This window comes from Rhipicephalus microplus, chromosome 6 (assembly GCF_043290135.1).
Source record: "Rhipicephalus microplus isolate Deutch F79 chromosome 6, USDA_Rmic, whole genome shotgun sequence".
NCBI lineage: Eukaryota > Metazoa > Arthropoda > Arachnida > Ixodida > Ixodidae > Rhipicephalus > Rhipicephalus microplus.
The window spans coordinates 78,763,457-78,777,745 of record NC_134705.1 but is presented as its reverse complement, the minus strand read 5'-3'; the positions used below and the strand labels follow the sequence as shown (position 1 = coordinate 78,777,745).

The 14,289-nt window shown below is 46.7% G+C and overlaps 1 protein-coding gene, 1 long non-coding RNA gene and 1 pseudogene across 2 annotated transcripts; 1 reads left to right on the top strand and 2 right to left on the bottom strand.

Annotated features, from left to right (window-relative positions):
- Positions 1–333: 333 nt before the first annotated feature.
- Positions 334–1,239, bottom strand: LOC142765902 (uncharacterized; annotated as a pseudogene).
- An 8,298-nt stretch (positions 1,240–9,537) lies between these two features.
- LOC142765901 (uncharacterized) lies at positions 9,538–10,148 on the top strand. The gene is made up of 2 exons (XM_075867705.1): positions 9,538–9,923; positions 9,983–10,148. Exons 1-2 carry the CDS (start codon positions 9,727–9,729, stop codon positions 10,146–10,148), a joined length of 363 nt encoding a protein of 120 aa, XP_075723820.1. The 5' UTR covers positions 9,538–9,726.
- A 2,254-nt stretch (positions 10,149–12,402) lies between these two features.
- On the bottom strand, positions 12,403–13,998 carry LOC142764811 (uncharacterized). Its single transcript, XR_012883901.1, has 4 exons — positions 13,792–13,998; positions 13,048–13,134; positions 12,849–12,989; positions 12,403–12,740 (listed from the first exon to the last, which is right to left on the bottom strand). It is a non-coding gene; the product is annotated as an uncharacterized LOC142764811 (long non-coding RNA).
- Positions 13,999–14,289: the final 291 nt, after the last annotated feature.

The window sequence follows — 14,289 nt, the reverse complement described above, 5'->3', positions numbered from 1 at the left end:
AACCACCAATTGCGCCGACCCTGCTTGTATCTGCTTGAGTTTCTCCAAAATGCTTGGCCTTAGTTGGGCATCTACTCATGCAAGTTTATTTGTGATTGCACACAGTTTAATCAGCTCAGGGGCAGCACCTCTTTCAGAAGTGTTCAGCCCTAATGGGGCGTACATCGGGTCAGCCTGAACAGCATGCCCAAATACTCCTCTCAGGCATACTTTTCCTATTCACTGGTGTTTTGCTACAGCGGGAATTAGCTCCTCTCTGAGAACTGTTAAGCCAGATCCTGGATCTAGACAAGCCTTAAACGTGTCCCCCCCCCCTACTAACTCAACCCATGTTTACCTTGCCGTACTAATCATGTCTGTGACAGAAACTTTGCCTCCTGCGGCAGGTCCGCACACTGCCCTCGCCGTCAACCTTTCAGGCTGGTGTACTTCTTGCACCCCTTCTGCTGCCAATGTTTTCGGTGTCGTTTGCGGGCATTGCCATTGATAGTGTCCGCTTTCCCCGCAAGCATAGTATCGGAGCGTCGTCTTCCTGTTTCCTAGTGATGGCCGATTCACCGCGTGGTGATTAAATGATTCCCCTCTTTTCGATTTAGCAACGTTGGTTTTGCCCCATCTTGTGCTCTCTGTGTTCTCGTCATATTTCTGCGCAAGTTTTGCTAGAGGCTGGGGCCTGAGTTACTCTGCTGTCTCATACTGCTGGACGTATGTCCGCATGTCTTCATTCATTAGCTGTTTGACGCGGTCGGAAATTAATAGCGCACGTAGCTCCTGTAATGTTTTAATCTCCCTACTACGAAGGTGATAGTCAAGTAGGATCTCAAGCCTACTGACGAACTGGCCCCACGTCTCATCTCCCTTCCTGCATGTGTAGAGACGGCGTTTGTACTCCTCGGGGGTAAGATTCAGTTCCTGTAGGATGAGGTCACGAATCGCTTCGTAAGAAAAGACTCGCTCCTCAGCTCGGTTCGCTACCAATGTCCGAGATTTCTCATTCAAAAATGGCATAATACTAGCACTTTGCACATCTTCGGGAATACCGTAACTTCTCAGCATATTTTCAGCGCTGCGGAACCATGCAGGCACCAGCTCATCGGAAACTGGCATTGGCGGAAAAACGGCTCGCAACTGATCTGCATACCGTGCCAAACCAGACTTGTCACTCCACTCCACCTCAATTCTCGCCTGAGACTGAAGCTTCAATTTTTGTAGCTCAATTTGTAGCTTCAAACCCTCCATTTCTAGCTCCTTCATTCGCACTTGAACAGCAGGATCCGTGTTTCACTAGCAACCACATTTGCGCCAATCATACCCGCCGATGCCTCATTACGATCTGACTCCTGGTCCTCAGTGGTCCCGTCTGCCCTCTGACTTCTCGTCACCTTAGTCGTCATGGTGCTCCCGGAGAAAAAAGAACAGAAACTCACCTGTTGTTCACTGTGCCCAGATGAGTCAACCGCACCACCTCCGGGTAGAAGTTCCAGCCAGCAGGTAGTGGAACCATTTTTCTCCTGCAGTGGGATGTACGTGCACCACACATTTTCTCCCTGGGTAGTTGCGCTGGTCACCGGCTAACCGTTGGCTTTCTCCGTAACTTCAGTCGTCGTCAGCCACTCTCTGTGAGAAGCCGATGTCCGAGCGTAAGAAGCCGCCACTCTCAATTCCGGCAAAGCTGATCGCCACGGGCATGTTACGCAGAGGTCATGTTTCTTGAACTGCGTATCATCTCTGCTCTGACGTTGCTTGATGATCTTTTTCTTGGACCCCACCTTTGGCTTTTCGTGTGTGTGTGCAAGGAAGGCAGGATGTCTCATTGTCCTCCAGGAAGCCGCCGCGACCTCCAGCTCGACTGCGCCAGTTAAGATTGGGATCATGGATGTAATCTCAATGGTTCAGATGATCACGATGACACGTTGAAGGACTGGACTTCTTGCTCACTTCCTGTCAAACTTCACTTTATTTACACACTGACACTTACAAACAAAGGCCGGTGTGGCCACTAAACCGACCGCACAGTAGGCCCTGGGCTGTAATAATAATAACGTCGGCGTTACTTGCCGAGCCCTTCGTATAATCCACACATCGACATCAATTTCTCGATGTAGTATGAACCTTAGATCAGAGTCTGCGCTAACCACGACCTTTGTCCCTCTCAACGTAGTATCAACCTTGGATCAGAGTCTGCGCTAAGCACATCCTCTGTCCCCACTTCGCGACCTCATTCCGGAGCACCAGGCCCCCTTCTCTCCATTTCTCTTCAATAAATACCTCCCGTCTCATCTGAGACAGCCTCATGGGACGAACCCCAACTCGATGCTCCTCCAATGGAGCAAACAACTGCCCTTTTCTCAGAGATGGGTCTCCGCCTCTGCGTTCGCACACTTTGCTATCCTCTGAGCATCGCCTAAGAAGAACTCAGTCATTTCAATGACGTACAGCTTAAATGATACTTTCGTGCGACAACAAGCCTGTATAGACGGCCGGTCGGCTGTGTGGTGCTAGTAGACACGATTCTGCCGTGTATCTACACGTATTGTTACAGCATGGCGCCACACTATCTTGTCGGGTGCTGTGTCACGACAGTGACCACTTATTTCTCAGTCTGGCTCACCGTGAGAGCGCTGCTGCCGTGCGGGTGACTCCCCGGCACGAGGTGCGGTGAACAAAGGCACACGAGGTTCGACGACAAAAACGCGTTCGGAAGAGAACGGCATAGTCCGCGCCTGGGCAACCACTTTTCATTAACTTCCCTTTTCGTCGGGCACCATCTACCAACTGGCCATCCTTCGAGTGCCCCCAACATAACTGAAGTGGACCTGGCTTCAACCTCTGTTTTGTCAAACAAGGAAAACTCATTGAACAGGCGCTACCAGCATTGATGTACGCAGATGATACAGTGCTAATGGCTGACAACAAGGCAGATTTGCAGAGATTGATGGAGATCTGCGGTAATGCGAGAGATAGGTTAGATATCAGATTCAGTAAGGAAAATCAGCAGTGACGAATTTTAAAAGTAATGAAAATAGTGAGCTTAGGATACAGGACGTCATGCTAAAGATAACAGATAAATACAAACATCTGAGCGTATAGATAAGCTATAAGACTCAGTACCTAAGAGAACACGAAACATACGTGAACACTAAAGATAACAGGAATGCAGCAGTGATAAAAAATAAGGCACCGGGAAATTACAATAGGTATGATGTTGTCAGAGGAATATGGAAAGGGGTCATCGATCCTGGTCTGACGTTCGGCAATGCGGTCTTACGTGTGAGATCAATAGTTCAAGTAAGATTAGAAATTAAGCAACGTGGAATAGGTAGGCCTGCCTTAGGAGCTCACCGGAATACACCAAAACAGAGAGTACAATGTGATATGGGATGCGCATCGCTTGAGGGCAGGGAAGCTAGCAGCAAGATAAAATTAGAGAAGTGGTTGAGAAAAATGGCGGAGGAGCGTTGGGCTAGGAAGGTGTTCAGCTACTTGTACATTAGGAATGTCGATACAAAATAGAGAAAGCGAACCAAAAATTGACGGGTAACCACTTAGAAAAGAGCAGGGGGTCAAACGAAACAAAACTATCGGTTAAGAAGAAGGCGAAAGAAATGGAGACCATAATGTGGAGAATTGGCATGATTAAGAAGTCCACAGTAGAGATCTATGGAACTTTTAAGCAAGAAATTGCCATGGAAAGGATCTATGATAATACTCGGTTTAGCTCTCCACTATTTGAGACCAGGACGAAAGTATTTCGAACCAAGGCATATCGGGCCATATACGAAGGAATAGACACGGCATGCAGTAAGTGTGGAGAGGAAAAGAAAACTGCTGAACACTTGATAATGTTCTGTAAAGGGCTTCACCCTATAGTTCAGGATGATGGCGCAGAGTTTTCCAAAGCACTGAGGTTTAGGGACAGGTTGGGCAAAATAGACTTTAAGCGGATAGCATTAACTAGAAGGAGGCTATCTGATTAGTGGCTAGAGTCAAGGCACGAGCGAAAATAAACCGTTCACTGCAAAGGACCAGTCCCCAACCTCACTATTTAAAGAAAACAAAAAAGATAAATCTAGTTTTTGGTTTACTGAGTATAACGGCTTAGTGGCGTTAGCCACCGCCCAATCTAAAGGATACAGCCATATCAATCAATCAATCAATCAATCAATCAATCAATCAATCAATCAATCAATCAATAAGTCAGTCAGTCAGTCAGTCAGTCAGTCAGTCAGTCAGTCAGTCAGTCAGTCAGTCAGTCAGTCAGTCAGTCAGTCAGTCATTCAATCATGACGTGACTTGATGCGCTTTTTTGCTTCAGCTGCGTGCTCGAGGCACACTAACGCAGCGCCTCCAGAATACCATTCACCAATTTTCTTGCGCAGAACATCAAATAAATGTTTTGTTCACTCTCTCCGCGCGCAAGACTATCGTCTTTCGACGACATTTTCAGAGTAATATGCAGATACGAGGGCAATTGTTTTCTTTTTCAATGCGAAGCATTTCTTAGCGAACTTTGGCGACTATAGCGTATCTATCTATCTATCTATCTATCTATCTATCTATCTATCTATCTATCTATCTATCTATCTATCTATCTATCTATCTATCTATCTATCTATCTATCTATCTATCTATCTATCTATCTATCTATCTATCTATCTATCTATCTATCTATCTATCTATCTATCTATCTATCTATCTATCTATCTATCTATCTATCTATCTATCTATCTATCTATCTATCTATCTATCTATCTATCTATCTATCTATCTATCTATCTATCTATCTATCTATCTATCTATCTATCTATCTATCTATCTATCTATCTATCTATCTATCTATCTATCTAGCCGCCAACGACTTTCAGCTCTCCTGGTCGTTTCGATAATGGCATCGATACCAAACTTGGTATGGTGTAACATGACTGTATGAATAAACTATTTGACTCATAATAACATGAAAATTATCACATGTATGTCATGAATGTCATGACTTACCTTTCATGGTCCTGCAGCTCTTGCGGTGGTTTTGTTCACATGGCATGTTGCAAAACTGGTATGGGATGGCATGATTGCATGGCGAACACAAGTGACAGAACCTCACATGAAAATCATGACATGCGTGTCATGAAACAAAATGCTTACATGTTACGCTCATGATGCGCTCGCGGCCGTTTTGCTAGCGTCACATATAACAAATTTGGTAATACGGTACGTGAATAGATGACGAAGGTATGTGACTGGTGCAAACATGATAATCATGATATGCGTGTCCTGTAACAACATGACCATATGCCACGCTCACAATGTGCTCGCGGCCGTTTCGCTAGCTTAACTTATACCAAATTTCGTAGTACGGGACGTGAATGGATGACGAAAGTATGATACTGGTGCAAACATGATAAACATGACATGCGTGTCATGTTACAACACGACTACATGTGCACGTCAAACTGATGATGCACTCGCGGCCGTTTTGCTAGCTTCATATGCCAAATTTGGTATTACGTGACGCCAATGGATGATGAAGGTATGTGACTGGTGCAAACATGATAATCATGAGATGCGTGTCATGTGAGAAAATGGCTACATGCCACAGTCAGGCGTCAATACATTTCGACGTGACGTGGTGTGCGTGCTCGCCGGCGTTCATTTCATTGCGTCACGCCGGCGTTGCCGCGCCAGACGCCGGTCCTGCCAGGCTCGCGCCGCGCTGCGTTGCTTTGACGCATGCGCGTTTCAACGCGTCCGGCGTCCTTCCGTCCCGAAAAGGGGGAGACGCAGTGTTGTCTGGGTAACGCATCGGCGAGAAATGCAGCGTGTCGAATTTTGCATTGGTTGCCGTCGGGCTGCACCGACGGACGCTGGTGGCGCCTGGATTCAGACTATAGAGTACTCGCGTTTTGCTAACGTACGTCGCTGTGCCCAGCGTGTGCGCGTGTTGCATTAGAGTATATTGGGCCCTTCAAGATACGCTCACGGCCGTTTCGCTTGCTCCACATATACCAAATTTGGTGTTGCGTGACGTCAATGAATGATGAAATATATGACTGGTGCAAACATGATGATTCTGAGACGCATGTCATGTAAGAACATGATAACATACTACGCTCATAGCCATTTCGCTAGCTCCACATATATCGAATTTCGTAACACGTGACGTGAATAAATGACGAAGGTAAAGGACACATCCAAACATGATAATCATGAGATGGAAGTCATGTCTGACATCATTTACCTCCATCTCGTAACGGTGTGCTGAGTTTAAAGTGGCATATCCACATTTCCCATTTGTGCTTCGCATATCATCAATTTCCAGTGTACGTGGGATCTGCCAATTTTTCCTTCTTGCGCCTGCTCTTACCGGCTGTAAGCATTACTTCGCGCTGCGCGGCTGTCACGGTTTTTTTTTATTGCTGAGCCTCCCTATAGAACGGATTTTAGTCAGTACGCAGAAGCACGCCACCTATATGCCGTTCGTTATCCGGCACCTGACTGAGAGTGTATCAAACAACACAAGCATTACAAGTTTTCGATTTTGGTGTCAAGGGTCTTTTAACGGGTCGCAATTGCTGACTGGCGCCACCAAAAGCAGCGTGATCAAGAGAAAAACAGATATATATTTAAATAAACATGATAAATGAAAAAAAAGTCAAGCATTTATTGCAACAGGCCGTCACCACGCAAGGCGCCTTTTCTCAAGATTTTCGTCACCGCTACCACAGATACCTCAAGTATACGCTACACTATTCCCCATGTTCCACCCTGAACCCAGCAGCTCTCACTTGTGCCTTTTGCGATGAACTGCCGCGCTGCTGCTTCGCCGGATAATTAAAGGTTCCTAGACAAAACACTTGTTCTATCTGGGGATCTTTTAGATGCGGAAGCATCTTATACTCGCGCCTTGTAGTGCGCCGCCCGCGCCGTCTGCACCGTCCGCACCGCTTCTCGAACATTCGACAGCTGACGCGCGCGCATGCGCCGTCGCGCCGTCGCCCACTCTTCCACCATCTGTGCATCTCTTCCTCCTCTACACACCGCGCGCGCTTCACTCCTCCACCATCTGTGCACCCTTCCTCCTCTACACACCGCGTTCGACATCTACAATTCTCCTGATTCTCCAGTGGACGCGCATGTGGCGTCGCGCTTCGAGAACATTCAACAGCTGACAGTGCATGCGCCGTCGTGCTGTATATATACTCAAGGTCGGCGCTCGCTCGCTCAGTTGCCGCTCGTCGGTTGGTTTGTACGGCGCGTCGACGTCCAAGGTCGCGGTGAAATGAATTCCAACGAATCCACAAACACAATGATCGACGTCCCTTCGACCAGCGCTGCCCTTTCGCATACGTGTGTACGTGTTCACTCATTTAACACCCCCTCCTACAACCACGTTAACCAATTTAGCCATCGACCCAAGTAAGTCGCAATTTAACACCCCATTTCACAACCACGTTAACCAATTTAGCCATCGACCCAAGTAAGTCGCACTTTAACACCCCGTTAACCAATTATATGCTCCGCATCCTCCTCAGTGTTCCCCCGAGGGAAGCTGCGGGCAATTTTTTGTCAGTGCTTGTCTCGTCCCTTTCTTGTCTTTTGTGCATTTTTCGCGCTGCTAAAACCCAAGTATGCCATACCAACTAGCCCAGTCAACCGCTCTATTACGTAGATGGATGTGGTAGTGCTATCTTGCCAGCACCGGGAACGAATCGGTAGGCGTGTGGGGAAATAGTGTGTAGAATACTGGAGAATATTAAAAGTTTTGCAGAGTATCGCAATGAGTAGTCCTTTCTGTGCAGTAGGTCAAGCTGCTCCTTTGTGAAATCAAGTGCTTCTGTTTTCTCTTACGGCAAAAGATCACCCGACTTGAGGTCATCGAGCAAAGAGAAAAGCAAGCTGAAGGTTGCCTTCACTTTTTCCTCTTTGTGGCAAACATCTGGAGCCTTGAAACTGCTCATACTGTCCAGTATGGTGTGAAGGCTGTACAGATCGTCCAGCGTAGCAGAAATGAGGAGGTCCTTGGCAGGGACTTTCACTTTCTTCCAGAAGGCCGTAATTTTCATGTTCCTACTAACAATGAGAGACCTTTCGTCGACTGGTGGATCTTCGCCACTTATGTGAACAAACAGCGCAACATTCTCTGCTTTTACTGTGGCCCAGTAGGTGGAGAGGCCGAGACCCTGCAGGCGCGATACGAGGTCCTCATACGACGACATCTTATTGCGGTGCTCTTCTTTCTCATGCAGTGCTATCGACTGTCGAACGGCTTCTTCTAGATGGGATGCTTGTAGGCGTTTTTTTGGGCTGGCCCCTCTCGCACTGGTGCATAGTTGCTCAAATAGCTTAGGGAATTGGGAAATATTGTCGGTAATGCGTCCGGAGTAAGCCGAGTAACACCCATGGGAGTTTCTATTATCCTGCCAGTTCTTGAATCTGTGTATTTGGTTGTCGTCTTAAGGTACTGCGGCTTGAAATGGAGCTCGCACACCTGAAAACCATGTAAGAAAGCGCTTTATTACAGGCTTTTCGCTCCGCACGCCCTTTATTTACTACTTCATAAAACAAGGAAGGCATTGAGGTGTCTACTGGCATCTAAATTTAGCTGTCTTGTGGTAGCACATATTTCAAGGAAACAAATTAGGCAAATGTTCCGGCGAAAATGGCGCAGAGTACCGCGAACAGGTGCCAACTAGCGGTAAGAAATACTACGTACAAATCAGATGCATGACTCGACACACTAGCACACCTTCCCTTTTCTCAATGAAGTAATCAGAGGCGTTACAAGAAGCTCGCCGTACTGGCTAGCGAAATAATATTGACACTGAAGGGAAAACGATTATTTTGAGGATGAACTGCTACGTGCGTTTACTGCTTTATTTCGACGAGTGTGAGGTGCGAGCGGCGTAACGAAGAACGCATTTCTCGAACTGCCTATGAATTCGATTGAGTGGAGCGTGAAGGTGCGTCTGCTTTACGCCATATTTTTGCAGCCACGCTGACTGCGTCGCGGCAAGACGCACTCGTCTAAAACGCAAAATCCATGCTGTTTTGATCGCTGTCTCGGGACGCTACATCATCGCGGTGGTGAGCGTCAGCGACGCTCAGCTAAAAATTCTCTAAGGCCAAGGCTTACCCTAAGTCTGCTTTGAAGGGCGCACAAGATCGTTACTTTGGGGCAAGAACGCGACATGTATCATTGGTGCAATTATATACAAATTCCAAATCCGGACGGAGGTGGTCTGTCGGTGACGTCAAAAAATGGGCGGTCCGCAGCGGTCGCGAGGACGAAGGGAAGTGAGCAGCCAATGAGCGAAATGAAGCCTCGCGTCATCATTTTGACGTGGACTTGGGGACCGTATAGCAAAGTGAAAAGTGTTTGTAACGTGTTGAAAAATGCTTAACTACTATTGATCATTATCGAATTTTGTTGGCACAAGTTTTCAAACGTTTATTAAGGAATATGGCACAATATAAACGTATTTTTCTCGTTATTGTTTTGAAACAAAGCTAAATTTAGCGGGACGGTACGCAGTGGCGCTAAATACAACCCCGTTTCAAGCAGTTACTGTTTTCATATCTCCCCCACTATACAAACCTAAACGGCGCAACTTTCGAAGTTGTTGGCTCAGTCGAGCGCAATCGTGGCGGAGGTCAACTGTACCAGTAGTCAACAGCAGCAGCGGCTCATCGGCGTTATCCGAGGCTCAGCGCGCGCTGGTGCTCGCCTTTATGGACGAACATCCCCAGATCGTGGCGAATGCCATCGAGCTGCGGCACGGCGTCACCATCACCGACCGGAGGCGGCTGTGGCAAGAGCTCAGCGACGCGCTGAACCATGAAGTGCCTGCGCAGGAATGGCAGGCTTGGTGGCGCAGGCCGGTGCACGAGGCCCGCCGTGACACCGCCGCCATCAGAGACGCACAAACGTGAGTGACCGTCGAATGGCACGGGCAATTTGTTCTGTGACATTAGTGTATATTTTCAGGGGCACTGGAGGGGGTTGGCTGCCTGGCTTCCGCGGCCGGGTTCTACAGTTGACTGGGATGACACGCTTCCGTAGCGTCTCTGGTCTCACCTATCAACAGGTAAGCACTCTGCCGCCGCAGTATCATGGCTTCCTGATCGGTACCATGACAGAGTTTGATATCTGAAGGGGTGCCTTTAGCGGAACCATGTTAAACGGGAATAAAGCGCACGAGAAAGTAATCAAAAGTGCGTAGGTTTAACTAAAATCTCAGTTTGCAGCCCTTGCAGTACAAGGGGTATTAATTTATCATAAAACACGCAATGACTGCGGGCAAGTGCATGCACTAAAATGGTAATACATGACATCAATGACCACTGAATAGCTGCAGAACATTTCCGCAGATGTTTAGTACTTAAGGTTGCAAAATAGCCAGAGTAACGAATACCCACTTTCTGAAAGATCATGCACACTACACTTTCCAGCAGGCGAATGTTCCCACTGCTGCAGTAGAAATGGATGTGGAGGCCACTGAAGCGGCTGTAGATGGCAGTGACACAGTAACACGCAAGCATCTGAGAACTTAGTGCTTTATTGAGTGTAGGACTGGAACCTTGAGCAGGGCGACAAGGTGCTCAAGGTGAGTAGACCCTTTGTTTACATTTTACATAAAGGGCATAAGCATTCTCCATGTTCTAATATGATGACTGAAACCAACTTGGGCTGTAAACAAGAACCGTGCATTGTATTGAGGGCATGGTATCGGGTATCTGCAATGATAAACTGCCGGGCAAAAGGTTGGTTAGCCCTGGGGCTCTTTCATGGTGAGAGATGCATTTGAGGACATTAATAAAGAGCAGTTTCAACAAATGTTTGTAGGTCCGCACGAGGAGGGCATAGCTTGTACACAAAGCTTCCCACTTTCAAAGGATGCCATCAGGCCAGTTGATCTTCAACTGAGGGGAAATTGTTGTGCCCGTTGCAATTCTTGGCAGCAGGAGCAGCTTCCAGCCACGAGATGGTTAAGGGTTTACCGGCAGCTCACTTAAACATTTACACCATGACGATTCATCGCAGGTGCTGTGGGAGATGAAAAATCAACCACCCGCATCGCTTCTGCAGCACGGCGTGTGGCAGCGGCACAAGAGAAGGCGGCAGCAGTGCAGGAGGGCACTGGCCATGGCCGAGGGCTTTCTGCGAGAAAGGGATACGTAGTTTAGTTTAATTTTTCGTCATGTGTTCAATGTTTTTTTCTTGTCATCATTCATTAATGATTTGTCGGTTTCAATGTGTTTAGGTTCTGCTGTTCATGTTCAATTGTATACGCTTCGGGAGACATATACATAGTTTAGTTTGTTTTTCGCCATGTTTTCAACTTTTTATCATTCATAATTGGTTTAGTGTTTTTGATATGTTTGCGTGTTGCTGTTCATGTTCTATTTTATTCGTTTTTTGTTTGCATTTAGTACATATTACTAGATTTAGGTTAGCATTTACTTTGTACAAGGAGTGCAGCATTTTTTATGTTCGATATATGCATTTCTCAATGTATGTTCGAGCTGTTCTAGTGGCAGTGTTTTTTACCCACATTTCAAAGGTGTCTAGTCATTCACACGGAGACCACAAGTGTATAGTTGACATTTTCTGTTAATGTTTCTTTGATATTTGTATTGTCCCACTGTGTTTTCTAGCTCACTGTGATTTTTATTCAGCATTACCACATAGTGTAGTAATGTGATATCTTTTTGCATCACACTGTTTTGCAGTTCACTGTGATGTTTTCATTTTAGCACAATGAGGCTAAGATGCAACAACTACATTCTGAATCTTGTTTGGGAGCGCTAAGCTAGTAAGTGGTCATCTCGCACAGTTTCACAAAGGAAAATGGTCATCACAGCAACATGTCAGCGATTGATTTCATCTAGTTTTCATTGTAAACGACTCTTTGCAGGAATAAATTTCGAACGTGGTATGGTTTGGGAGCCGCGAGATGGCTGAGCGAATTATTCATGCTGTATGTTATCAAAACAACTCGCCTGTTGTTCGCCGTCTTGATTTGCGTATTTTTTAGCATTGCAGCATGACTGCAGTCGTTAATTCAAATTAAATGTTATTTTAACATTCACACAATGTTTAGGACAATGAGCAAAAAAACAGCACAACTTGACGAGCACAATTGCTCGTCAAGCCTGGTGTGCACAATTGAATGCTTGTAGTCAGTCACTATGAGAAGATATGGACTTATGTATCATGTGTTCATACAACATGTTACTAATGGAATCTCGATTTTTATGCGTTCTGGTGAAAAGAATTTTGAGACGTTGCTGCATTGTTCGCACAATTTTGTGATAGCAACATTCAGCACAGAGTGGCGCTCATATATGCTTGCTTTAATCTAGTCTGTTGTGACTGTGATCGCTAATATGGAAAAGGGTGTTTCTGTTGCATATTTCATGTGCCATTTAAAGAAAATGCAGCATTTTGACATTGCCACCTTGCTTCATATTGAAGCACAAGTAAGTACTTTGTGTATTCAAATGTGGCAAACACAGCCCTTTCATGTCTAGATGCACTAGAATCAGTGTAAATAAATTATGTGTGGGATATGAAAACATGAAAACTCATCGTTCCTGTGTACTTCAAAAAAGGTCCAAGACAGCGCTGCTGCCGTCTCTGAGTAGCACGTTGCGTGGTGTGAGCATATGGCTCCCCCTTGGCTCTCCATCGTCATCCTCAGCTGGTGGCATGTCCACGACATACTCGTCCAAGGTCCAGTCGCCTGCATGCAACGCAATGTTGTGGAGAGCAAAGCAAGCATAGATGATTTGCGCTGCCCGATCGGGGTTGTAGAGCATCATTCGAAAGTGCTGCAAGCAGCGGAACTTGCTTTTCAACACGGCGATACACCTTTACACAACATTGTGCATGGATGCGTGCTCCTTGTTGTATCGGCCTTCGGAAGTGTTGCACGGTTGACTGCCAAGGACTGGAACTAGGAGCCATGGCTTGAGGGGATAGCCTGCGTCTCCTGCAATGTAAGCATAAAAGCCGAGTGCTCTGCCCAGATAGTACACATTAATACTTACCAAGCAGATATTCGCCAGGCTGCAGATGTGCAGCTAGGCGTGCACGCAGTGGGTTGTGTTCCCACACCCAGGAGTCGTGGCACGAATCTGAGAATCATGGGTCTATGACAATTATGCGCAGCCATGCTTTGCACATCTGCGATGAGGAGCGATATAAAATAGTACTGCATTTATACTCAGAATAAATCCATTTTTTCTACGCATATGCAGGAAACAATGCGTACTAGTACAGTCATTGGTACAAGGAGCTTCATTTAGAAGGAAACACAGGGTGTAGCACACTGAGGAGGGGGGAGGGTGGGGGCAACGACCCCACCTCTGCTGTACACATGGCTACGACTTCCACTGAATGATCGATAAATGAAAAGCTACGCGTTGCTCTTGGGTAAGAACACTCGTAAATACCAAAGCCAGCTACTGCAATTGTGATTGTAAGCACTTTCGTGTTGGAAATACTTCCCTGTCGTGTATATACTTCTGCTACGTCTGCTGCCCATATTACCGATTACCTCTAAAATGCACCATTCAATTGCGTATGCATGCCAGTGCAAAAACGGCAACTGGCTCACGCACAAAACACTTGCCACTTAATATTACCGAGGCCTTGCGAGCCACCATCTATCTCGCACCCAATTCCCTGCAGGTTCTTTTTCATTCGTTGCATTATTACTTTTTCCAGCTTTGGCGTCACAACTGAACAATTGCTCCGAAGGGCGAGTAATAAACGATCCTAACAGTACTTACGATCATGACGTTCAGGACATAATAGCCCCTTCTGGACATTAAGCTCGCCGTGTCGGCCAGTCTGAATCCCTCTGGCTTGCGAATGGTGACCAACGTGCCATCGGCACACGCCAGCACCCCTGGGATGCAACCGCGTAGCACAAACTCCTCCTTTGCCTCATCCTTAGCAGCTGTTGTCAGTAGGAAGTCCGCCACCCTTTTTCTAGCAGCCACGGTAACGATCGCCTCCGTCACCTCGTGGATGGTGTTGCTCACCGCCGGCTGAGACATGCCGATGTGTTCCTCGTGACCAATGCTCAGCTGGAAGCTACCGGTGGCGAAAAATCACAGCGCGCACAACACCTTTCTCTCTGTGGTAGGGCCACTGGCTCGCTGGCATCCGATGATAGGGTCAAGTTCGTCGCACAAGCTACGCACTGTTCGTTTGGACAGACGAAAACATTGCCGGAACTCTTCTTCGCTGAATTCTTCAAATGCATCTTTTACCTCGCGTCGTCG

Bases quoted from the DNA above. Each gene is read 5' to 3' on its own strand.
- LOC142765901 (XM_075867705.1), top strand. From the start codon at position 9,727: ATGGACGAACATCCCCAGATCGTGGCGAATGCCATCGAGCTGCGGCAC. The intron at 9,924-9,982 runs GTGAGTGACCGT...GTATATTTTCAG, and splicing joins GCCATCAGAGACGCACAAAC to GGGCACTGGAGGGGGTTGGC.